The sequence below is a fragment of the Coccomyxa subellipsoidea genome (assembly GCF_000258705.1).
Source record: "Coccomyxa subellipsoidea C-169, whole genome shotgun sequence".
Lineage (NCBI taxonomy): Eukaryota > Viridiplantae > Chlorophyta > Trebouxiophyceae > Coccomyxaceae > Coccomyxa > Coccomyxa subellipsoidea.
Window position 1 is genome coordinate 2,821,990 of NW_005178040.1, and position 24,390 is coordinate 2,846,379.

General features: G+C 53.2%; 3 protein-coding genes across 3 annotated transcripts; 1 reads left to right on the top strand and 2 right to left on the bottom strand.

The window, feature by feature from the left end:
* Positions 1–125: 125 nt before the first annotated feature.
* On the bottom strand, positions 126–13,100 carry COCSUDRAFT_61177 (hypothetical protein; the record flags this gene model as incomplete). The annotated part of the gene is made up of 26 exons (XM_005650677.1): positions 126–758; positions 1,037–1,150; positions 1,292–1,409; positions 1,742–1,893; positions 2,172–2,465; positions 2,685–2,820; positions 3,163–3,260; positions 3,498–3,733; positions 4,448–4,610; positions 4,965–5,156; positions 5,840–6,025; positions 6,248–6,415; positions 6,700–6,852; positions 7,064–7,319; positions 7,756–8,027; positions 8,309–8,467; positions 8,782–8,958; positions 9,245–9,416; positions 9,816–9,967; positions 10,306–10,410; positions 10,691–10,825; positions 11,079–11,267; positions 11,515–11,628; positions 11,983–12,074; positions 12,315–12,846; positions 13,011–13,100. 26 exons carry the CDS (start codon positions 13,098–13,100, stop codon positions 126–128), a joined length of 5,088 nt encoding a protein of 1,695 aa, XP_005650734.1.
* A 799-nt stretch (positions 13,101–13,899) lies between these two features.
* COCSUDRAFT_12587 (lysozyme-like protein) lies at positions 13,900–14,331 on the top strand (the record flags this gene model as incomplete). The annotated part of the gene is made up of 1 exon (XM_005650678.1): positions 13,900–14,331. One exon carries the CDS (start codon positions 13,900–13,902, stop codon positions 14,329–14,331), a length of 432 nt encoding a protein of 143 aa, XP_005650735.1.
* Positions 14,332–15,323: 992 nt separating this feature from the next.
* COCSUDRAFT_27692 (vacuolar protein sorting-associated protein 16) lies at positions 15,324–24,277 on the bottom strand (the record flags this gene model as incomplete). Its single annotated transcript, XM_005650679.1, has 15 exons — positions 15,324–15,458; positions 15,701–15,767; positions 16,346–16,479; positions 16,973–17,188; positions 17,660–17,860; positions 18,444–18,632; positions 19,504–19,701; positions 20,058–20,297; positions 21,095–21,255; positions 21,540–21,663; positions 21,908–21,994; positions 22,365–22,622; positions 22,919–23,173; positions 23,528–23,738; positions 24,174–24,277. The coding sequence occupies 15 exons, from the start codon at positions 24,275–24,277 to the stop codon at positions 15,324–15,326; spliced, it is 2,580 nt and encodes an 859-aa protein (XP_005650736.1).
* Positions 24,278–24,390: the final 113 nt, after the last annotated feature.

Below are 24,390 nucleotides of genomic sequence, written 5' to 3' on the forward strand. Positions count from 1 at the left end.
CACATGGCGCAAAATCCAGCTCAAAGGCAAGCACTCCGTGCAAATCAAGGCGCTTAAAGCAAATATAATATTAAGCCGACTCTGATTTTGCTGCCCGCACAAAGCGCCGTCAAAAGCTTGCCACGTCACCAGGGGCCTTTATCGATTATGGCAGCATCCACGACTGCCTGGCCGGCATAGATGCCCGCCAAGCAGACCAGCAGCATTTGCAGCCTTGAGACATCCCCGCTGCCATCGTCCAACAGAAGGCTGGCCGTGCCTGGCATGAAAGACAGCGCCAGGTAGCTCCATGCTGCAATGCTGTAATCCCTTACGTTGCTCTGATCCACGCCCTTCACGCTCACAAGAGCGGCGTCGTTGCTTGTGTTGAGGGCCGTGGTCGCGGCTGTGCCGAGGGTAAGGCACAGCAGGGACAGCAGAGAGATGCCTCGCTCTTTGGGTGCCTTGTCCGACTTGCTGCAGCGTGTCACCACCTCAAAGGACAGCGCCAGGCCAGCCGGAACGATGCTGCCAGCGTTTTTTGGGTCAACGATCATCATGGAAGTTGCTGACAGAGACACCACGTTGTACGTCATCCCGATGAGCGTCCACAGGGTCATGCCGCGGCCGTTCAGGAGCTTCTGCTGGGGTTCGTTGTAGGCCAGGGTTCGAATGATGCCCCCGAAGCTGTCTGTCAGCGTGCGCGCAACAGACATGGCTTTGCGCTGCTCCGCCGTGAGCGGCGCCAGAAAGGCACCTGCCCCGTCTGCGGCTGCCGGCTGCACACAGATCATGGCATACATCAGCAGACGGTAAAGGATCATGCTGCCAAGTGTGCAAGATCCCTTTAGCCGGGCACTGCAGCACATGCAAGCTGAGCGTGTTGTCAACGACTCAGACTGTTCCACTGACGCCCCAGCACTTCTCATTACAGCACTGCACACAAAAAGGCACTGCGCATGGAACCTCTCGAGCACGAGCAAGGGAATCTGTGTCCTAGGAGAGTGTTCTCAATGCACATTTGCATTTCAAATGAGTCATCAACTGCATAGCACACCTGCCGTGGTCCTCCCCCATTGATGGCCGGCGCGGCACCTGGCGCGCTGATCACGCCATCAGTGGCCAGGAAGTCCAAAGGGCAGTCCAGGAAATCATCAAAGACGCCCTTGTTCTGGAAACAGGCTCGGAGTTTCAGCCCAAATTTGCGGATAACACTGCAGCATTCATGCAGCATTTGCATCCTGGCGCAACAGCACTCCATTCCAGATTTTGGCGCACAGGGAAGCCACAGGAGCAGGAATGAGCAATGCACCTTCAGCAGTATGGTGAGGGGAATTGCCAGGGGCAGTGTCATGATGTCCAGAAGAGCAACCTTCTTCAAATAGTCCTCCAGGTCAAATACTGACAAAATCTTTCCCACGCCATACCACCTGCATCACAGGTCTTGTCCTTGCACCGGGAAGAGGCACACAGCATGATCTACAGAGCAGGGCACGCTACTGAGACGCTACATCTGTGCTGGTTTGTGATGAATCAGGTGACATTTCAGCAATCCAAAGCACAATCAGCGCTAAACAGGCAAACAACACGTACTCCCAGTGTTTGCCCTCTCACTGGACTGCCAGCTGGCATTGCCTTGCAAATGCATGCTGCAACAGGCGTCACTAAACAATGGCCCCTGGTATGTAGGACCACCCTGGCAGCAAGACAATGTATAAGGGTGATTATTACACCGAGCACCCTACAACCGCAGGTCACTTACAGGGGGCACAGGACGATGAAGAGAGGGTTGTCCGCGCTCAGCTTCTCGCCCACTGCCTTCTGGAAGATCTTGAATGCCTCGGATACAGTCTCAGTCAGCTTCTCCAGGGGCACGACCATGTTGTGGATGGCAGTCTTCAGCTTGTTGGGGATCTGCAAAAGGCAATCAATGGTGTCCATATGCAGGTGTTCTCTCCCTACACCTTGCGATGCAAGATAGCCCAAGTGGGTTGGCAATAATGGCCATTAAAGGAAAACAGATGACAAAATTGGGCAAACGCAGCGCAGTGATTCCAGGCGGTTGCTGCGAGCAGAGGTACAGATGCCCCTTTGAAACCTGAAACAATCCACCTTACTTGGAACTGTGCACGTCCATCTCTCGTCTTGTCATTGATACACAAATCGCAGAGTAGCAGCACAGTAAAACTCACCAGCTCTATGACTGTGGCAATCATGCGCTCCAGGTTGCCTGTCAGCAGCGCGCTCACTATGGGGGGTCCAAGCGCCGCCACGATGTTGTCCAGGATGTCTGTGACAGGCTTGAGGGCGTCAAAGGCCTTGTTCATGGCGTCAACTGAGGCCTGGTTTAGAGAGTCGACGTAGTCTTGCACCGGCAGGAAGCGGATCACGTTGCCCAGCTTGTCGAGTAGCCAGTCAGCCGCAACATTGGGGGGCGTGAAGGCAATAGTTGCCTGGGGATGATCCTGGCTGCCCGGTGGGCTCGGCTGCAGGTAAGCAAACACACAGCAGCTTAAGGCTCTACGGCTGAGCTACATATACGCAGCAGTCAACAGATGGACAAGAACGGGTGCCTGCAAGCTGCAAACCTGAGGTTCCATTTTCTGGACGGCAGCAAAGCCCTAATCTACAAAGTATTCCATGAGCACAATCATGAGTTGTCACAAGCAAGCCCTCAGGAACAGTGTGATTTGGAGAACTCTTACAGTGATGCCCAGCGCAGCCTCCAGAGTCTGTGTCACAGTATCCACACTCCTGACCACCTCTCGTTCCTTGGCCCTCACTTGCGCAGCTATCGAGTCGATGTAGCCGTGCTTGCTTGCCAGCCCTTCGAGAGAGTTCCTGCACGCACATGTACATGCTCTCGAGTCTCGAAATCCCAGAAGAAGTTCATAGCAAGGTCGTGCGCTGCATGCTGGAAGGAATGGCTGAATCTCCAGATCCAGACATGCCAAAGACGTTCACCTCTACCTTGGAGCTCAAGAAGCCATCTTCAGAATTCAGCCTCCCAGTGCTTATTATCATGCATGCAAAACTAGATGTTCCTAGTATACTGCTCGTATCACCTTGCTTGCTTTACTTTTGCTCCACAGGGATGACTAACGGATTGTGTGATTGTGCTGCAGCACTGATGCGCATGCATGCATCATTGTTTCAGACCTGAGAACACAGTGGCGTGCTCACCTGATGAGGCTCTTCAGCTTATCAGAGGTCTTGATGTAGTCCTTGAAGGCAAAGAGATTCTTCAGGAACTCAATGATGGCTTGGATTGCGCCCTCCACCTGCAGAATTTCAGCTTTGTCAGAAAGCCACATTGATTGATCCAACCAAGGCGTGATGACCAATTCGTGTCCAATCAAGCGGAGGAAGCAAAACACCCGAAAAAGCGGTCAAGACAAAAAAAAACTATCCAGCTAAGTGGCTGCCTGTTGCGGCTGGCAGCATGCATGTGTCATGGCACAGTTGACAGATGTGGCAAGCATATTATAGAGTTTAGGAGTGGTATGGCTTGAGCACACCTTTTTGACCACAAGGGCGGCGAATTGTGCAACGTCAGTCTCAAGCTGTATGACAAACACCACAGCTTTATTGACGCCGTCCACGATACCGTCCACAACGACACTCAGGAAGTTTGTGCCGGGCACCAGCACAACGGCGTTCACATGCTCCAGCGCCTTCCCGGCTTCGTCCCAGACCTTCTGGCTGAGGCCAGCCACACCCCTGCCGATGTCCCCCGCAGCATCGCCGAGCTTCTCTGGAGCACAGCAGACACACCGCGTGAGAATCGCATCAGGCACTGACCAGCACGCGGCTCCCCTCCTGCAGGGTTACTATTATTATTATTCTTATTATACGCTTTTCCTGCCAAAAGGCAAGGTGCGTCCTGCAGACAAGCTGCACTTAAAGGCTGCCACAATCCTACCCCTTGTTGGACTGGCCAGATCCAAGCAAGACACAATTAACTGTGGGCACGGTGCTCATTATTTGTACCGCCCTCCGCCCGCCAGGGCCGGTTGTCTTAACAATACGTTGTCAAGGGACTTGGTATATTGACTTGCAACGTTGACAACACTGCTCAGCAAATACCACACTTGAGTGTGCTTGAACCCGCTCGCATTTCTGCCGCTGACTAACCAGAACAGCATTAGGATTGCCAAATTTTTAACGTAATGTAGACACATGCGAAGGTTGTGATATGAAGTTGAGCGGTGACAGACTGACTACAAAACCAATTGATGATCCTTGCTAAGTAGGTCGCTCCCACAAGGTCTCTAAACCCTGATAATAAGTAGCAGTTGGGAATTCCGCCACGGTATGCATGCTCTGCAGGGGTATATCTGCTCAGGCTTTTGCTAGTTGACAGAGGCGTTCTGATCTTGCATGCATCATGCTTGACCAACCGTGGACCTGCACACCAGACTTCTCAGCAAGTTCCATAGCTGCATGCCTCTCCAAGATACTCGCATACCTGCTGCAGTCACCCAGCCCTCCTTGATGGCATCCCCCACAGCCACCAGCTGCCCGCCGATCGCCACTCCAGGGGTAATGACTAGCTCCTGGATGGCGTCACCCAAGCCAATGATGCCCTCCTTGACAGCCTTTACGGGGGTGATGAGGTTGTCCTCGATGGCCTGCATGCATGCGCATGGGTGTTGTGAGGTTAGTCATTCAAGTACTAATTGGATATCTTGAAGCTTGCAGCCCTCGTCTCTGCACGCTCTACTGCCTCTGACAGAAATGCACATCGCCTTGAATCTCATCGTGAACGAAGTAGGCCAGCATGCCACTACCTATGAAGAACTGCCTTGCACATCGTCTCTGGCAGGAACCGCGTGTTGAGGAACAGCGCATACCATAATTCTACAGGCCTCATAATTGCAAGATGTAAGGCAGAGTGTCAAGCGGACAAGATTGGTTTGTACAGCACATAGCAGCGCCCCTCAAGGGAAAAAAAATCAAGTGAGGTTCCGGCTGTAAAAGGTCACCTTGTTCAGGGAGTCAAGCAGTTTGCCGGTCTCTGCCAAGACTTTAGCATTGATGAGCTCCTTGGCAGTGGTCAAGCCATGCTGTATGGCAACCTTCGCTGAGATGATGGTGCCCTTGACAGCAGCAACTGCATCCACTATTCCCTCCACAATTGCAGCAGTTCCAGTGGCAATCAAGGCAGCAGCGAGCGCCTACACAAGACCAAAACACATTCGAAGGTGTATACCATGAAACTGCAGAACAGTAAACTTTGCAGGTTTCCCAAAAGTCCCTGCTTCAAGGCTGCATCCATGCTGTGGCAGCATCGGGCGGTTCATCTGTTGGTGTACAGACAGGCATTCATTGTGGCTGACAAGCGCTGCAAGGCACATTGGTTTTGCCTGCTCGTATACTCTTAGACTTGCTTGGGTCCGGCAAGCTCATCAAGGGGCAGGATTTTGGCAGCCAATACATGCAGCGTGCCTGCACACGCACCTTGCCTCTGGCACGAGGGGACTAAGCTAATTGTTTGGTTTAGGGTCCCCTGGATATTGTCGACAAAGGGGCGCACAAGAGGGACTGGCAAGTTGGGTTGATATGTCTTGTAACGTCACCACGTGGGGAAGAGATTGCTGCTCGAGACTTCATGCAAACCAGAAACATTGCAGCACTCCGTTTGGCCAGACAGCAGCAGCACCCAGAGCAGAAATTTCTCCAAATCAAGGAATCTTTTAGACCTCTGCATTATTCACAGCCACCTCAATGCCCATGCCCTGCCGTTACTAGTTCTGCACCCCATGCAGTGGGTTATTGGAGAGGGGTAATAGATAATGAAATAACTCACAGACCTGCGCTCTACATGTAACGGTGGAGCTCAACAGGGGAGAGAGCGCACCTTCTTCAGCTCCGGGATGAGGTCTTCAGGGTTCCGGACTGCAGCCGTGATGAGGGCCTTGGCTGTTGCCAAGCTGGTCTCGACTGCATGCTTTGCGTTGAGATACCCGTCCTTTACAGCATCTTCAACTCTGGCAAGGCCCTTCACCACAATGGCAGCGCCCGTGATGAGTTTCTTTTCAAATGCCTGCATGCACGAATACGTCAGCTGGCCGGAGGATTTTGACGGCGTCATCAAGCTGCATTGTGCAACACTGGCAATTGCAAGGCAGGCCTTGGTCTGCACTTTGATTGCGAGTTTGACGTTGTGTTGGAATTTGAGTCCGCCCAGTACTGGCATGACTGGGAGGCAAGAGACACCCTGAAAGGAGTGAGCGCTCAATCCAGAGCAATCTGTGACGCGGCTTACCTGCGCCACCGTTGTGATTTCCTTCGCAATGAGGTCTTCCGCAAAGATGAACCCGCGATCAACCAGAGCCTCTGCAGAAAGGCTCCACTTCGTGAATGTGTCTTTGGTGACAGCCAGCGCATCCAAGCCCACTGCAGCGAGGGGCGTCAGCAGATTTTGCCCAAAAGCCTGCACAAATGAGTGACCAACAAGCATTTGTGCAGCAGTCACCAAACCTAGAGGGGTCCGCACGTGGGTACTTGTTGTAACAATTCCCAGTCTCTAATCCTCGTCAATAAATTTGCCGTTGCTCCTAGCTCCCAAACCCCTGTATTTGCACCTCGATGTACATTTGGGCACTCCATAACACGACCGAGTCCATTCTTTTCAAGTGCTTCTCTAAATTGGGCGGACTAACCATCGAATTTCCACTGTTCAGCACAATATATCATCTTGTTGAGTTAGAGCATTACCTCTTCCAAGGTGAGCCCTACGCCCCTGGCGTCAGTCAAGCCGCTCTTGATGGCTTCGCTCACTGTCGCCACGCCAGCTTTCACAGCATCAGCGACAGTCTTGGTTGGGTCTTCGCTGAGAGCCTCCTTCACAGACTTCCCTCCCTCGACCACCTGTTCATCACAGTCTTTCTGACTTACGCTGCTGCTGCTGCTGCTGTGCAGATCATGCAAGGCCACCATCAAGGAAGCATCCTTCATAAACAAGACTTCTCTACAGCATCCTTAAATATGACTTGCATGCAGCCAAAAGCCATATCCATTTTTTGCGCGCCTGGACTCAGGTGAAGACTGTCACATGCCTAAGTCCGGGAGAGGACCCCACCTTTTTGAAGAGGTCCTTGTATCCCTCTGATACGTCCCCGCCGTTCGGATAGGGAATACGTATTTCTATGTCGGTACCAGGGACCGTGATGATGATTCCGCCTGGAAATGGGTTTGGTATGCCGCCCCCTGGTGGGATGGGAATTGGGAATTCGCCATCCCCTGGGATGGGAATTGGGAAGTCGTCATCCCCTGGGATGGGAATTGGGAAGTCGTCATCCCCTGGGATGGGAATTGGGAAGTCAACACTGAAGCCCCTGCATCCAGAGCACAAATCCGTCAACCGCAGCAATCGTGGCAACAACCATCGCTGTCACATCAGCCATCCCTCATGCTTTCTCCATGCAGCAATGCGCGGGCCGAATGTTGATTTCCAATTGTGTGCTGGCGGGTCGATCCCGCAATACCAAGCTGCGTGACAGGAAAATGGGACATGCAGTGACCAGCTGATCTGCTGCATACTACTGCGAGCCAACGTCACCACAGTGCCGTGAGTGATATATATATATATATATATATATTAGGGTTGAGGGGGTCAGAATAAATACCCTACACCTGAAGTCATAGTGCCTACTGCAAATCAACGTCACCACAGTGCCATGAGAGATATTGTGTATACATATTAGGGTTGAGGGACTTAGAATCAACACCCTAAACCTAAAATCATAGCGCCGTGAGAGATGGAAGACTCACAGGTTAGATGCGTCCAGAAGGTTGGCCCCCTGGCTGCCAGCTGCAGCTGCTTCGCCTAACAGAACCTTGTAGTCCTGGCCGGTGAGGAGCTTGGCGCTGTAGGCTTCATCCAACTTGATGAGCTCGGCCCTCACTCCGTCCACGGCAGGGACAACGCCTGTGAGCACCAGGTCTTTGGCCTGGTCGTCATTTAGATTGGCCTTCTGTTTGATGCTGCTGGCTGGAATGAAGCCGAGCTTCACCGCTGCAGCTGGCTTGAGGACCTGCAGCACCTGCAGTAGCATGACATGCAGAGCTCTTGGTCCAGATTGTATCAAGTTTGTGAAGACAGCAGTCTGCGCTGACAGCTGGCAGAGGCAGCAAAGCTCGCCTGCAGCAATGCATTCCTGTGGATGGGAGCATGCATGAACTGCGATCCCACTGACAAGCCCAAATATGTGTAATCCTTGCGCTACCCTTGTGCGGCCTGACCTACATCTTGCTTTCATCTTTGACTCGGCGCCTTAACACTCTTTCACCAAATGACTGCAGAAACAGGAAAGAGGAGGCCCACCTCCTCTGCGCTGAGCCTCTTGAGATCGTCCTGTGAGAGGAGCGCCTCGTTGTAAGCGTCTGCCCATGTCAGCAGCCCCCTTTCCCTGACAGCCTCGGCTGCAGATAACTTCTTGTTCCTGATGGCAGCAATTGGAGAGATGATGCCGTCCGTGAGCGCCTGCAGTGCACACTGGTAGCATCGCCAGCTTCCTGACGGGCCTACTCGGAGTTGCGTGCTGCAAGATTGTAGAGCAGAGCAGGACAAATTTCACAAAAGAAAAGGCAATCATGTGTAACGAAGGAGTTTGAGTCCGTTGGATTGTCATCCCATTGATAAAGACCGTGCCATAACCGCAGAGCATGGAGAAATCTGCGACAAGAGCTGCTGGACGTACCTCGTTCCCATATACCCAGAAACTAAAGACATGTCGCCTTGCATGAGACATATGCACAGATGGATCCAGAAATGCTGACGCATGCTTTTGCACTCACCTGCGTGAGACTGATCCTGTCGGGGATGAGATCCTTGGCCAACACAAAACCAAAGTCCACAACCTCTCTTGCTGTGATGTATCCCGGCTTTACTTTCTCCGACTTCACAGCGTCCGCTGCGCTGATGAGGCCGGCATGTATAGCAGCCACCGGATCCAGCAGCTTGCTCTCTTTCGCCTGCATTTGCAGCGAACAGCGTCAGTGTGATGACCAGGACAGAAAGCAAATCCACAAAGCAACGAAAGATTCTGTGTCAGTTTCTGCGCCTTATCATGGACCAAAAATGACAATTCTTGGGCGTTCTTACTTTTTGACGCACCGATGCACTAAGAGTGCTGTTGCCTATCACAATGAGCCCCTGGCAAAGACCACTGAGCAAAAAACTCGGCCTGCTCCTTTCACTGGGGTGCTAAATCACAAACAAGCTCTTATCCTTTGATGTATTTCATGGAGTGGTGCTCACCTCATCCAGCGTCAGTGCACCAGAAACGATGAGCTCCTCGGCCGTTGCAAAATTGTTGGCGATGGCATCACTTGCAGACAGTTCCTTCTGCCTGACGGCATCAGCTGCCTTTAGCAGGCCTGCCCTCACTTTGTCAGCACCAGCAGAGCGCGGCGGCAGCTTTCCCGGCACCCTGTTCAATTCAAAATAACAGTCAGAGTCACATTTTGAGCCTGACTTCCTGTCTGCTCATAGCACATTCTGTCTATAATTACACGCTTTTTCTGCCAAGAGGCAAGGTGCGTCCTGCATGACGAGCTGCAGTTAAATGCTGCCACAATCCTACCCCTCGTCGGACTTGCCAGATCCAAGCAAGGATCACATGTAAAGGACCAAGATCATATGCAATAAATGTCAGTTGCAGCTAGAAGGCAGGAGGCCCGAAGGCTCAGGCGATATCAGCTGTGCCATTGGTTTGAGTTGGGCTACAAAAGAAAATCTCACTATAAAGGTGCGCAACGTCTTCTTCTTCCTTAGCTCTTGCAATTGGAATCAGCTGCAGGTCTGCATGCAAAGAGGCGGCGTCACTCACATGGCCCTCGCGTCCTCCACATTCGCCGCAAAGGGTGCCTGTGGGATGACAGATGTCCCGTCGCCGGTGGCGCCAAGGTATTGCAGAGGTCGCGCACCGGACTTCATGTTATAAAGGCCCTTCACGCTGCCGGCCAGTCGCGCAACCTCGCCCTGCAACATTGCAGGCCCCAGGTGAATGCTCACACCAACAAATCTCCTGGGCTTTCATGCAAAGTGATTCGATAGACAGGGCTGTGGCTGCGAGATGCCATCTGGCCTTTTCCTGAGGGCTGATGCAAAAGAACCTGAAAGTCCGGTGTAGTCAAGCCCATTTCCGCTCAAAAAAAAGACTCTGTGCACCCCTGTCTTGACATTTTCCAACTTTGAGAAGTATTCAAACGCATCCTCACATTCAGGATGGCATGCGTGGTTGTAAGCTAGGTGTTCATATGCAAGATGGACTGTGTCAGGACATCAGATATGTTTTTGACTCTGGGGCAATTGATTACCTGGTCATGTCCCGGCAACCTGGTTTGAAGGCCCTCGACAAGCTCGTCCTTGGGATCTTCCAGCTTCTCAGAGTGCGTCTGCAGCTCATAAATAAGCGTCAGCTGCTGCAGAACCGAGCTCCCTGCAGAACATCTACTGGTGCATGCAACTAGTTGACAGAATCGTGGATCGGCCCTTCTATGCATTTCATTGTGGTTGAAATGATTCATTTCACCAGTACAATATCACCTCTATTACTCATGACCATCACGACCAGTTGCTGACAGTTTGCAAGCTCACCAAATTCTGTGCAAGATAACCCGGCTGCAGCAGGCTGACAATGGATTCCACTCTGCCATGGCGTGTCCATGTGTAAGTGCACCGATGAAAAGTCTGCCACCATACCTGGGCAGGCTCGAGGAGGAAGGTGCTTGCATCAGCCACATTCCCATCCAGGTTGCGCCACTCAGTTCGCACGCCCGAGGGGCCTGTCTTGGCAAGGTTCCACTGGGTGTAGGCAATCTTCAAGGCGGGGCATGCCTGCAGACAGGCAGTCACTGTCACTAAGCATTACAGAGGACATGCTTGATGAGTACTGCAGACTACTGAACAATTACACAACCCCGCCAGGTAGACTTGCAGCTGCATGTGAAGCCATTTGCTAGCAGTCGTCCACCTGCCACATACATTCTTATAACATAGGGGGATGAAAGGATAATAATGATGTCTCTGGTGCTTTTTCTGGTATATCTCCAGATTGGGCGGATCAACAAGAGGCCAGGAAGCAACGCACCATGCTGTTCAAAATGACCTCAATGTTGAGCTGGTGGCCCCCGCCGGCTGCTGCAGATTTGACATGCACAGCGTCTGCACTCAGCGTCACGGTCAGATCATTAATTATGGCCTGCCGGGGCAGCGCCAGTGGATCTGCCAGGGAGACTCGGTACTCCAGTCCGATGACATCAAATGTGACCCTGTCAATCTGCACAGCACATTGCAAAGCACTCACGGACTGAAGCACTCGCGGAATGCAGGCCTTCGCACTTTGCCACACCCCCGCTAATGAACAACCTGTGGCTGCAAAAGTGCAACATAAGCGAGACATGGATGCCCACCAGCGCTCTTTTGACAAGGTTGAGAGGACAGCAGGTGAGAAGACGCAGCCAAGCATCTGTAGACACATGCTGGTGGTGCATATCAAGCAAGCGGCTGCAGTGAAAAGGACTCACCACTGGTTTTGACAACACATTTGTGCGCAGGTGGATGCGGTAGGTGCTGTTCATTGGATTGTTGGTGATAACGTCCTGGACATCCTCGGTAACTCTGAAGTCATCCTGGAACACCTGTTTGAAAACGCGCAAGGTATGCCCCTCAGTGACTTGCGACTGCATTGGACCAATTGCAGCACTTCTGCGGTACTTTGTGAATGCATCAGACATGTTGCGTTATCTGTTCCCTGTTTCATTGTCCTGCTGCAGGCAAATCATCTGGCAGCATAATTTGGTCGGTGTCGCTAGTACTCTTTCAGATGCTTTGAAATGTCATGCTGGGCGCTGACACTGAGACTGAGAGTCAGGCATTGCATCGGCCCTTCATTGGCTGGAAATAATGAAATCTGACTGACTGACTGAATTCTGCAGTCGACAAGAAATTGCAGAGCTTCTTCCAGGCAGCACTTCACAATGCAGGGGGGGCACCTGTGAGAGGTAGGGGCTGAAGAAACCAGCGCGGAGGGTGCTGTCTTTGGACACAGCTCTGACATCAGTGGCTGGCATGCCCCTTGGGAGTCCTGCACACAAAGACCTCAGCATCAGCAAGAAATGTCTGGACTAGCGTGACCCTGCAAGGTCACCGTGTCCCATCAAGCGGATAACGAGGAAGCGGGTCTACAGGGTAAGCCAAGCTGTACAACAGACAAATCTGCTTGAGGCACATCACATGGTATCAATCCTTTATCTAGGCAAAGGGCCCTTTGCAGCCAGCTCTTCATTTGCTTTTCAAACAAATATAACACAGAGTGGCTCGTTACCTGGGGGTGCAAACCGGACGGGCGTGTGGGGGTCTGCAGAGGAGGCGCCATCGCTGCTTTCCAGGTCCAAGACCGGCAGTGGCAACAAGAGCAGGTCCAACACATTCATGGGCGAGTAAGCGGGCTGCCCATCTGCGGCCAACTGCTGCAGAGCCTGCCCTAGCCACAGGAGAGCATCTGCGCTTGTCTCTGTGACTACGGGTATGTCACCGCCGCCCCTGACTGCCTGCGCAGCCTCCCTGGCCACCACAAAGAACGCCAGGGCCGAGCTTGGCACGCGCCCGGTTGACACAGCGTTGTTGCTGGCGAGAGCCAGTCGCATCTGCTGGCCGTCTTGGACTGCTGTCAGGTAGTGGCCTGTAGCAAGGCTCTGCAGTGAGAAGCCACCGTTTTTCTGCAGGTCAACCTTGAACTGCGTGGCTGCCGTGCCCGCAGCAGCTGCATCTGCTGCAAAAACTCCCACGCGTGGCTCTGTCTCTGTGGGCGAGCCAAAGATTGCCAGGCACTTCTTCGCGCTCTTTATGACTACCACCTGTGCAGAATATGGGCTCAGAGTTTGATTGACGCATAATGACGGCTGAATTATTTAAATTCTTTTCACACATTCGCAGGAGAAATTCGGCTAGCTGGTTACTTGGCGTTCAGATCTAGTGTGATCTTGTCGTTTGGCATCAGGGTTTCACCGACGTTCGGTACCTGATCTTGTGCAACGGTACGGGCGCATGCTATCGCGCCAGCTGCACGTCTGGATCTGTCTTCGTAATTCAAGATTGTTGGAGATGCCATCGCTTGATATCTACGGTCGCCCAGCGGCTCGATTTCGATCTCGTCTGCAACGCACAAGATATTCATGTGAACCTGGTTCCCTTTCGGGAAGCTTTAGAAGATGACTGCCCATACCATAGACACGATTGTAAATTCCTAGAGATGATCTAAGGTAATCCTCGTTGCAGACGGTGGCGTCAAGCAAGCCACGGAAGCAATGCCATGCAATCCAGGGAGGTTCCGGGCTAAATAGGAATCCTAATATTAATGTTGAGATCATTACGACAAATTATATACAATTCTGCGATTATTGAATCGCGCACACACCAGTTGCTGGATTTGCGTGCCGGGTTACACGAGGCTTCCGAAGAGATGGCCATCTATCCGACTGGCTGAACTCGGACGTATCCTCGCAAGTAGGCTGCTTTTAAACGCTAGCAATCATTTGAAAGCTGTCTTGCCTTATATAGCTCGATGTCTATGAAGTCAAATGTAAAGATTATATTTCGATCTCGACCGAGTCGACAATCCTAGTCAGGTGTTGAACATCATGTCATCCACTGTGCTGGTGGGTGACATGAGAATGTTGCGACTCTTTGACACTTTTACAGCTTCAGGAAGCTTATTTTCTCCTGCGCTTGAAGTCAAGGCCGAAGACAGCGCCTCCTCGGAAAGGTATTGTTCGCTGCTCCCAGACACTGACAGGCTTGTTGCGTTGCGCTCGTGCGCTCAGTCCTCCAACGCGATTGTCGACAACTCTGAAGCACGTTGTGTTGCAGTGAAAATTTCCTGAATTTCTGAATACAGGTGCAAGCTTAAAATGGCCATCGACAATGCAGCAGACCTGATCAAGGATCATGAGGGTTTTCGCTCGGACGTGTACGAGGACACCACCGGCAACCTGACCATTGGCTGGGGCCACAAACTTCCTCCTGGATCTGATGTCCAGACGGTCACCGACGAGCAGGCAAAGAAGTACTTCGATGACGATTACAGAGTAGCGGCCGGTACTGCCGCACAGTTCGTGTCCAACTACGACTCCCTCACAACTGCGCGTCAGGCAGTGTTGATCGACATGGCCTTCAACCTTGGCAGAGCGGGTTTGGCAGGCTTTGTCAATTTCAAGAGGGCGTTGGAGGCGGAGGACTATGAAGAAGCTGCTCGGCAGATGCTGGACTCCAGATGGGCTCGGCAGACTGGACGGAGGGCAACCGAGGATGCGGCTATCATGAGGAGTGGGACATTCAATTAGGGCACACTTCATTTGATCGAGCTCTCGAAGAGTGCGCTCAATGTATGTTCGGATAGATGGGGGGTGGAGAGCCCAGGTGGAAGGGGTCTTGTCCTCTCCAGCTGCCCACCCTGTTTGGAAAGTGATCTCAGAAAGACTGAAGAAGGGTGGAAAAAATCATTATGGGCTCCTGACTTGAGCCCACACAATCTGCTGCCTGCGCTTTGCTGTCACAATTCAAAATTTTGCATGGGAGTCAGACACTTCTGATGTGTGATACATCTGAAGAGTTTTATGGCAAGCGTGTTATGTACATATGAGGCATGGGTGGTAGTCAGGGGCAGAGCACAGAGTTTCAAGATGCATCCATCCATCAGTACCACCCCTTTTTGAAAAGGCTCGGATGAAATTCATTTGTCAGAACATGAAGAGTGAGCGCTGCCGTTCACAAGTATTTCACCCAAAAACTGACAGCTTGCAATACTGATGATACTGGGATAGGGATTTTCTGATGTCTGATTGCCCAACTTGCCTGCTGTATCTTCTGCTGTATCTTCTGCTGTATCTTTCACTAGCTTTAAGTGTTTCAGTTACAGCTGTAATCAGAGTGTTCCCGTTCAAACAAGGTCATGAGTGCAGACCTCAAACGGCAAGCATCTGCAAACACTAAGTAGATGGCAGGCTTCATACTAGCTTCCAGAGGCATGATACGCACCCTAATGGCTTGCATGTCACTCAATGTACCAGTTGTGCAGAGATTGAAATGCCAAATTGCACGCTGTACCGTAGTAGTACTATGCACCCATTGGCAAAGACTCTTGAGAAGGTATCAAGGCATACTTATCTAATCAAGTGCACAGATGCCGATAAAAATGTACAATAGTCCCTGAGCCTGGTTTGCACAGAAGATTGACTAGTGCAATGCAATGCTACTGTTCGCAGCAGTCCGTAAGACTATGAGCAAATTTCAGGCGTGCTGACCAGTCCACGGCATCATGTGCCGGCATGTGCCGTCACCTGCCGCCAGACTGCAACCGGTCCTTAAGCTGGCTCACTGCGACCCCCAGGGGGCTGACGGTGCCGATCATGTCCTGCAGCTTGCTCAGCATGTCGTTGTCTCTGACGCGCGCCGCGCACTCAGCCGCCTCCTGCACCAGAGAAACGTGCTCCCAGTTTTCAATTTTATTCAGAATGTAGTTTTTACTGCACAGCAGAGCCCCTGAATGGCTTCAAATGGGCGCTTTGAATCTGAAGTGCAGCTGGAGCTGCCAAATTGACTTCCGAGGACTTGGATGGAACGCTGGGCGCTGAAAGTGACGATGAGAGGCAGGCAGTGGTACGGCTCAGATATGGCTGGAAGCGATGTGATGTGACAAGCTGTTTGACTGACCTGTAGAAGCCCTGCCGCTGCGTACTCCTCTGCCTTGCGCTTCCCGTCCGGCAGCCGAGCTATTATCCTGCGCATGCCAAGAAAATCAAGATTTCATGAACCATTATCTTTTCTAAAAAGTCATGCCTCGAAACGACGCAGGCCTGAGCTCAGGCTTACAAGCAGATCGTGCTCTGTTGTTCATGTGCCAACCTGCTGCCCAACAACATTTATAATAGCGGCCTCAGCCTGGCTGCTTGCTGCACAGCAAATCAATTGCTCGTCTGATTAGTTGCACTTGCTCCGCTATGCTTGTCAGAGCACTGCCGCTTCTGTACACTGTGACTCACAATCTTGAAGGTCCAGGCACAGATCACAGAAGGAGCAGCTGCCTGAACAGGGTAGCGAACCAATAAAGATTCCGCAAAGATCATATCCCAAGGAGGTAAACACCTGGCTTCTTGGTGCCTGGTCTCTCTGACTGAATGCTTCTCCGACTAGATGCTTTGGATTTGTAGCCTGCCTTATTCACTTGATCATTGGCACAGACGGGTCAACGGAGACCCAGCAGTAACAGAGCGATCATGCCACGCATTCTCTGCGGCAGGTGCGCAACAACCCCCTTGTTACAGCGGAGAAGGCCATGAAGGAGGGAACAGCACTGACCGGGAGACGGTGGCGTCGGGCGCGCCATGCTGCTTGGCAGCTGCCACAAAGGGCTCAATGCCAATGGGCGATTTCTTCTCGCGCGCGAAGGACTCCAGCCCCTCCCAATCCTTCGCTGCCGCCAGCGTCTTCAACTGCAGATCGTGAGCAGTTAAGTTCCTCTATTATTCAGAGACCAAAGGGATGCTTAGGCACTCTTGGTCATCAGCACGGAAAAACCTTGGTTGCACACTCAGGCTTCCCTCTCAACTATGCCAGCAGCAACTCTCCCAAATTTATATAAATTTCAGAGTTATGGTGGTTGCCTCAGCAGAAAATAACTTCCTTTTTCCTCTGGTCGTTGCATGCATAGCCACCCACAAAGCTTGCAAGTATGATGCAAGCGCCACATTCCGCAGTCCCATGACCGAGAGACAGGATCAGCAATGTGTAAGCGAGCCCCTCTAAAGGTCAAGGGACAGCGGTATTACACATCCTCATGTTGCTTACAACCTTGGCCAGGCCCATTCTGACCAGTTGAAAAAACCCCAATTCCCCGCCGCAACGACACTATACAGACACTGTATAGAATGGTGCACCCCACAAGATTGCAAAGCAGGGTGCATGCGAGAGGAGGCCGGCGCTCACCTTCAGCCACCAGAAGCGGCGTTCGGAGACTTTGAAGTCGGCGCGCAGGCGGGCGGCCGCGCGGTGGTTGCCGAGGCGCACGCACTGCCGGAGTGTATCTGCGAGGCTCAGGCCCAGCAGCGCGGCGTTCCCTGTCTCCGCCTCCAGCTCCGCCTGCACCCGCCGCAGCCGCGCCCACTCCGCAGCCGCGCGCGACTGGAACCCGTGCTCCTTCGTCTGCGTGTGTTTGGCACACTTAATACTAGTGAATCTGCAGCTGCTCTGGATGAATATTCACCGAGCAAAAAAGTGGTGCCTGTAATTTCAAACGCCAGCCTCTCAGTAAAAATAGGTGCAGCCTTCCCTGCTTGGGGTGTTGCAGACTTCTTGCCATATGCAACTGGCCACCATGACACAGACTTTGAAGTGGGCAGAATGGAGTCTCATTGGCCGTGTTAGGCAGACCGGGAAAAAGGAGGTGGATGTACTGCTCGTGTCAAGGGCACCGCATGTGATCCCCTGGGTGTAGAGGTCAGATGCGCGGTCGAGCAGCCGCATGACCTCGGCAGCTGCCGGCTCGGCCGCCCGGGAGGCGCCGCCGCATGCGGGTGTGCAAAGCTCGGCATTGCAATCTTCAGCAGCCCGCAGGGCAGTCTAATTCACAAAAAATCCTCAAGACCTACTTGAAACTGGATTGTATATAATTACCTGGGCATAGAGGTCAGAAGCGCGGTCAAGCAATCGCACAACCTCCGCAGCTGCCGGTTCGGCCGCCCGGCCGGCACCGCCCGCCGCGGCGCGCGCGCGGCCGAGCCGGGCCGAGGCGGCCAGTGCCTCTCGCACGCGCATTGCGGCAACTCCCTCGTAGACGCCCGTCGCCATGTTTATCTGCTCTAGCAGCTCCGGCTCCTGTCGCAGGGAAGTGCATTGTCAGTATAGAAAAGAACAAAATCGCGAGCAAATCAAATCGGTATATAAAAATGCATCCCTAAGAGATTAGAAAACGAAAACCCCCTCCAACTCTCGGGCTGCTGCTGCATAGATGTGGTCAGTCCAATCTATCCAAGCACGCCTTTCTTGTCCAAAAACCTCACAGGGCCACGATATCTGGATCTAGCCATCCAAAGCAGGCTGGCATGATCCTGTCAATGAGATGGCGAAAAGACACACAAGATCTCTGCAGGCATGGCTTGCGCTAATCTTCTCCAGGATCGTGCGCTAATGCTGACAAGTACTCACATTGTTTCAAGCTCTTCGTTGCAGCAAGAGACAACCGGTGCAGGGAGGTGAAATGTTGGCACTGGCGTCTTCGCGTGCAGCAGGCGTCGAAGAAGGACAAAGGATCCTCCTGACTGCTTTTGAATCACGGAAGGCACCGTGTTAGAAGGCCAAAATCAAGAAGAGGAGAAGGAAGTGCATGTGCGAAAGAAGCAACGTATAACGTCAGGCGCACCGCCGACAAAGCAAAAAATATTGGAAAAAAGCGCCGCACCGTGCGCGCGCAGTAGGCGTTGAAGAGGGAACGCGCGGCCGGGCGTGCAGCTAGGACGGCCAGGAACTGCTGCAGCGGCAGAGTGCGCTGCATGCGGAAGAGCACCAGGTACACCAGGTCCGCGTCGCCGCTGTCTAACGCTGCTCCGAGCGCCCGCTCCTCCTCTCCCAGGCCTAACAGCAGCGGCACCTGCGCAGGGAGGGCACATGTCAGGTGAGCTTTGTGGGGCATTCCAGGTCTGGGTGGCATGGCACACTGCTGAAGAAGGCCAAGCATGCTCGAGGAGTAAGGAGTAAGGAGTAAGGAGTGAGGAGTAAGGAGTAAGGAGTAAGGAGTGAAGGGCAGACGCATTGCTCTGCAATGCAGAACAAATAGACCAACAGAGAACCCATCAACCAAAAGCCCCCATCTTAGATCTAAGGTGGGTGGGTGAGATGGCTCCACAAGTGGCATCTAACAATCTCGAGATGACCCATCAATGAGCAGGTAGGCCTGGTTTTGGCCCCTCGTTGTCGTGGCCCCTCGTAATGGGATGATGACAAAACATCTTCTTGCGGCGTCCAGCATTTCAACGAAAAGCGCCCTTGGGTAGGGGTTCGAGGGAGGCAGCAGCCTCGATTACAGAAGCCCGCATCAGCTTCACCAACCGTTTTCTCTTCATGAACAACCCAGTGCGTCAATAGTTGACGGTGTTTCAGGACCAGAACAGATCTGTGTCATCTTGTGAGTGCACTCGCCTAAAGTGAGGTGTTCCAGGACTGTCATGACCCTTCAGATATGTGTTCCTATCCGCAGTACTGATGATCAAGCTCAATTGGCAACGACCCCAACAACACTTGCGTGAAAGGGCGCCTGACCTTCAGCGAGAAGGTGTCAAAAACCAGATAAGGATGACAGGAGGACACCACAGCACCTGTTTGACGGCACAGGTTTCGTGCTCGAGCAGGAGCGCGGCGAGCCCTTTGCGGCCGGCGGCCTGCGCGTGGGCGGCCACGGTGGCGTATTGCGCCCCTTATTGGTATTGCCACCCCGTGGGAGTCAAGGAAAGAGGATGGTGCACCTGTTCGGCGGCGCAGGTCTCGTGCTCCAGGAGCAGAGCGGCGAGCCCCTTGCGGCCGACGGCCTGGGCGTGGGCGGCCACGGTGGCGTAGCGCGCCCCGGGGCAGCCGGCCAGCCGCGCCGCGATGGCGTCCCGCAGCGCCGCGTCCGGCACGTCCGCTGCCGCGCTCACCTTGGTGCACGCCCAGTGCACCAGCACCTGCGTGTTGAAGCCGGGGGTCATTTTAATGAGAACTTCTAGTGCTGCCGGGGGATTTGAAAAAAAGACTTGTTATTAGATTAAGCCCCATTTGAAGCTCTGCAGGGGCGACTGCCGGACAGGGCTGTTTTGCAGATCAAAGGCCTGCAGGTCTTTGTTGGAACGCTCGATTGCTTAAGCAGTGCGACGGGCCCTTGAGCCTGGCAAAAGAGAGGCGCCAAGCAGCATCCGGTTTTGGGCAACCCTCCAACAGTAGTATTCCTAAACCTGGTTTGCTTCTTACACGTTTGTCGAGATGTTTCACAAGTCAATTGTCAAGAACCTCTCTCCCTATGCACTGACACGGGGCAGCGCACCTTCTCGGGTCCCATGCCGAGCAGAGTGGCGATGCGCAGAGCGAGCAGGTGCCGGCGCGCGTTGATTAGCCGCGACACGACCACCGGCATCGCGAGCGCCTCGGCCTGCGCGGCCGTCAGCGGCAGGCCGACGTTTGGCGCGCGGAGGGCGTTGAGGATGCGCAGCTGGCGGCAGACGGTGACTATGCGGTCGCGCGGGAACGCCTCCGCGGCGCAGAACGCTCGGCCGTAGCATGCCGCCTGCACCGGGACGAATGAGAGGGGTGAAAATAGAACTCTGTGCTGGTCGAATCCGCCTTTAGTCACAAACATCCTCGTGCCCCTCACTTGCTTCCTATCCTCCTGGGCGCCTGCTGTACTTACTGCATTTTTGATCTCATTGCTGACCACCCTCTGGGGCACTGAAACTAGCATGCTTAAGGAGGTGCAGCAGCTCCGGCAAAATGTCTCCACTGACGGTAAGATATTCCAATATGCCTGACGAGATATCAGCGGGCAGAGTTGGATTGCCGAGAAAAGTGAACAGTAATCGTCCTCAAAGTCTGCCTGCCGACATCTGTTAGGCCGTTTGGAAGAAAGTAACGTCATTGTAGACCCGCACGTTTTTCATGTTTGCTTATTCGCTTCTGGATCAACTCACATCTGACAGCCTTCTAGCCAACTAAAATAGCAAGCTAGGACATAAGATGCAAAGAAATTGCCACATACGACATCCACCCATGTTCTGGCATGCGTTGTACCCCTGGCTGGCATCCCACAGCAATGTGTGTAATGTTTTCCCAGTTTCCCAGATCACCCTGATCCACCTAAGCCTGCCCGCATCTTCACCCAAGGATCCTACAACATTTGTGCATGCATGCATGCAAGTGTGCACCTTCACGATCGCCACCTTGCAACTTTGGCAGCGTCATGTCCTTTCATTTACTTCTTCGGTGACCTGCAACCCTCAGTCCTCCCCCCACCAATCAAGACCGCAACAATTAGACCGTCAGAATAATTCCGGTACTGTCACGGCCATTAGGATTGCATGCGCGCACCTTCATGAGCGCCACCTGGCGCCCCTCGTCCAGCTCAGCCTGTGCAGCGTCAACACACGTGGCAACCGCCTCCGGCAGAGATGTCACAATCGAGCGCAGCCCCTCGTCCGCCTTGGCGTTCTGCTGGTCGAACAGCTCGCGCGCGTCGTACAGCAACGCCCCTGCAGAACGTGGCACTTTATTTTATCTCACAATCATCATGTACCCTGCAATCCTCACATGAGAGTCAGACAATATAAATATTACTGGCAAACTGTGCAGTGCACGTCACTCAATACAGGGGTGGAAGAACCTCTGAAAGAGATGACAGACATGCAGCTGCTCCGTTTCTAATAAGCCAGCATGAATATGTGTGCATGAGCAGAGCACTACATGGTAAGAGAGAAGACAATCAGAAGAGGCCGAAGAAGCGAATAGAGGACAACATTTCACATCAAATGCGGACAGAGGTAGGCAAGCAAAAGAAGAAGGCATTTGCCTGGTGCGGTAGATCCAACCCTGTAGACATCCGCGAGGCAGTCCGGCACCCGCCGCAGCAGCTCATGCGTGGTGTCACTCACCAGCCTCACCTGCATCACCATGCCACATCATAATTAGCCTTCATGCTTATTCGTGCGCAAACTGGACCCCAGACCATGCAACACCCTCTTGCAGGGGTGCTATCTTCATGCCACTTCTAGGATATACGTTATTGCACACCTGGAATCCAGGGTGCCAAGATGATGAGTGCGAACAAAGGCAGGCATGCAATGACATGCAAAGACATGCATGCAACCAATCATTGCTTGGGCAGAGGAGCAAAAGGAAGCTTACCCCGTCGCATTCGGTCATCAGCACAGCGGGCTCCTCCAGACTGTACTTCACCCAGTCGCCATAGGGCCCAACCAGCAGCAATATGTCCTGCCGACAGACCACATACTCTTTAAAGACTGATCATTCTATTTGCCAGCTAATGCTTTTAGGATGTGCATGCTTCGCACGATTGTTCCGTTTGCTTATTGGACGCTGTACCAATTCTGTGAGGGGTGGGCCAAATCCGAAGCTAATCATGTAGGTCGCTGGACAGTAAGTTCCAGCTTGACACGGTCAGGATGAGAGCACCTGACGGAAAAGCAGGGATGCAAGATTGATTTAGAGCAGTCCCCGCCGCCCTCTATTCCAAATAAGTCAAACAATAAGTATTCCTCCTAATTGGAGGAGCACTCCGGCATATTTGTGGAGGATTTTTTGTTCCTGACGATGTAAAAAATCGCAAGGAGAGTTCACCCACCTCCCAATAGAGGACGACAGAGTCTGTGCCACACCAGGCAACCTGCTCTGGCGGCGTGTCAGACTGCGTGGCAAACTCCGACAGGAACTTGCCAAAGTCAGCAGTCCACACAACCAGCTTGCCCTCGCCCGTGAAAGCAGCCACAAACTGCCCGTTGGGCGCGACTGACAGCTTGGTCACCGGCCCGTTGGGCAGGCCCGCATCGTTTGCCGCGTCTGCATCCACCAATATGACTGACTCCCCAGCCGCCACCAAAACCTGTGAGTGTGAAGCGAGTCCTTAGCTTTTGCACGCTCTTGGTGATCCATGTCTCCATTTGAAAGCAAATTAGAACGGCAGGAATGCAATAAAGAGGCATGTGAATTGATTCGCACAGACCCAGGACATGGCCAATTGATTAGGGAAAGTAGGCACCCTTGCTCCTGGACCTTCAGTGTGAACCAGTTTTCTGCAGGTAGCAGGACCTGGCCTCCTCGCTCCCTAAGAATGCTTGTTAACATGTCACCGTGCCCATGTCCAGATAGCATTCATTGGTGGCTGATGCTGGAGTGTACCTCTACGCAGCCGCTGAGCGTGTGCCGCGGTTCAATCACTGCAAAGCAGTGCGGCGGCTCTGTGAGTCCGCTCAGCGCAAGCTTCTGAGGCCGGGGTTCCTCCAGGTTAGACACCGTCCAGAGCCGGTGCGCGCCCGTAAGCGCCACCAGGCCATCCCCGTAGACGACGCAGTCCGTAACGCGCTCGGCCGCCACCTCAGCGCCCAGCGAGAAGCTGCGCGGCAGCTTCTGCCCGTGCATGCTGTACATGTGCACCTGTCAAGGCACATGTCCCGCGGCGCTTCAATGACGGCCAGGATCTGAAGCACACGTGATGGTATTTGGAAGTGCCAGTCACAGAGCAGGCAGGGACCACGACTGCTCACAATCAGCAAGTCCTCAGTCAAGACTCTAGATACTGGCTAGTTTCCCACAGAAGAACTCGCTCGTTGGCAGCCAGCCCAAAATGAGACTTCAGCGAATTCTATAGTCTCAATAAGAACACGCCAGTTGTGAGCTGACTTTACCAGGCTCAAAACAGGCCATATCTGGCACATGTCAATAAAGCGCATGCTGCGCAAGGCGTCAGCTCTGCATACATCACAATGTTTTGACCTTTTGCATGCGCACCTCGCCGCCATCCTCAATGATGAGAAGGTCCTCCTCGTTGGTCCACCCCATGCCAGCTATGCGCCCATGGTCCCACAGAAACGCCGCCAGCGTTTCCCCCGCTGCCGTGAAAATCCTGACCACCGGCTTTGTGATGCCCCCGGACACCACCACCAGCTTCCTGTCGTCGCGCACCATCGCGATGGGGCCGCCATAGCGCGCGCATGCCACCCTGGCGCACAGCACAGCGATGGGGGAATTTCAGAGATCTTTACAAGGCAGGCGCTCTCCATGCTGAACCTACTCTCCAAGGAACTTCTTGCACATGCTGCGCGGGATGTAAATGCCAATCAAAGAAGCCTCACTGCTGTCCTGCTGCGCTGCACAGCTGGTGTGTTGCATGGGCGGGCGTTTTGGGTGGGATCAGCTCAGTGATTCGCATACTAGAGCCCGGTGCTCTGTTGGACTCCTTGCATGTTCACTGGTGAAAGGAAATGAAAGCAAAGAGGTGCGCTGCACAGCTGGCGTGTTGCTTAGAAGCCAGTGCGCACTCCAGGGTCCAGGCGCTGGGTAATGGAGGTGCCTGGAAGCTGGCGTTTGCACGCCTCCAAGCAACGCACTAGATGATTTTTCGTATGGGGATTGGACTGTAAGGCAGAATCCTGACCTCATCTGATCGAGCTTGACGTCTGACCATGCCATGGTGTAGAGCTCGTGCTTCTCGTAGAAGCGATCGCCGCACGCTTCCCACTCCCCGGCTGCAGCAAACATGCAGCATTCATAACAGCAGAAAGACAAGGAGACTGTATGAGATTGTTTTAGCACATTTACAAGGTGTACATCAGCAACTTTCATTCAGGGGTAACACGACACCATACCAGGGG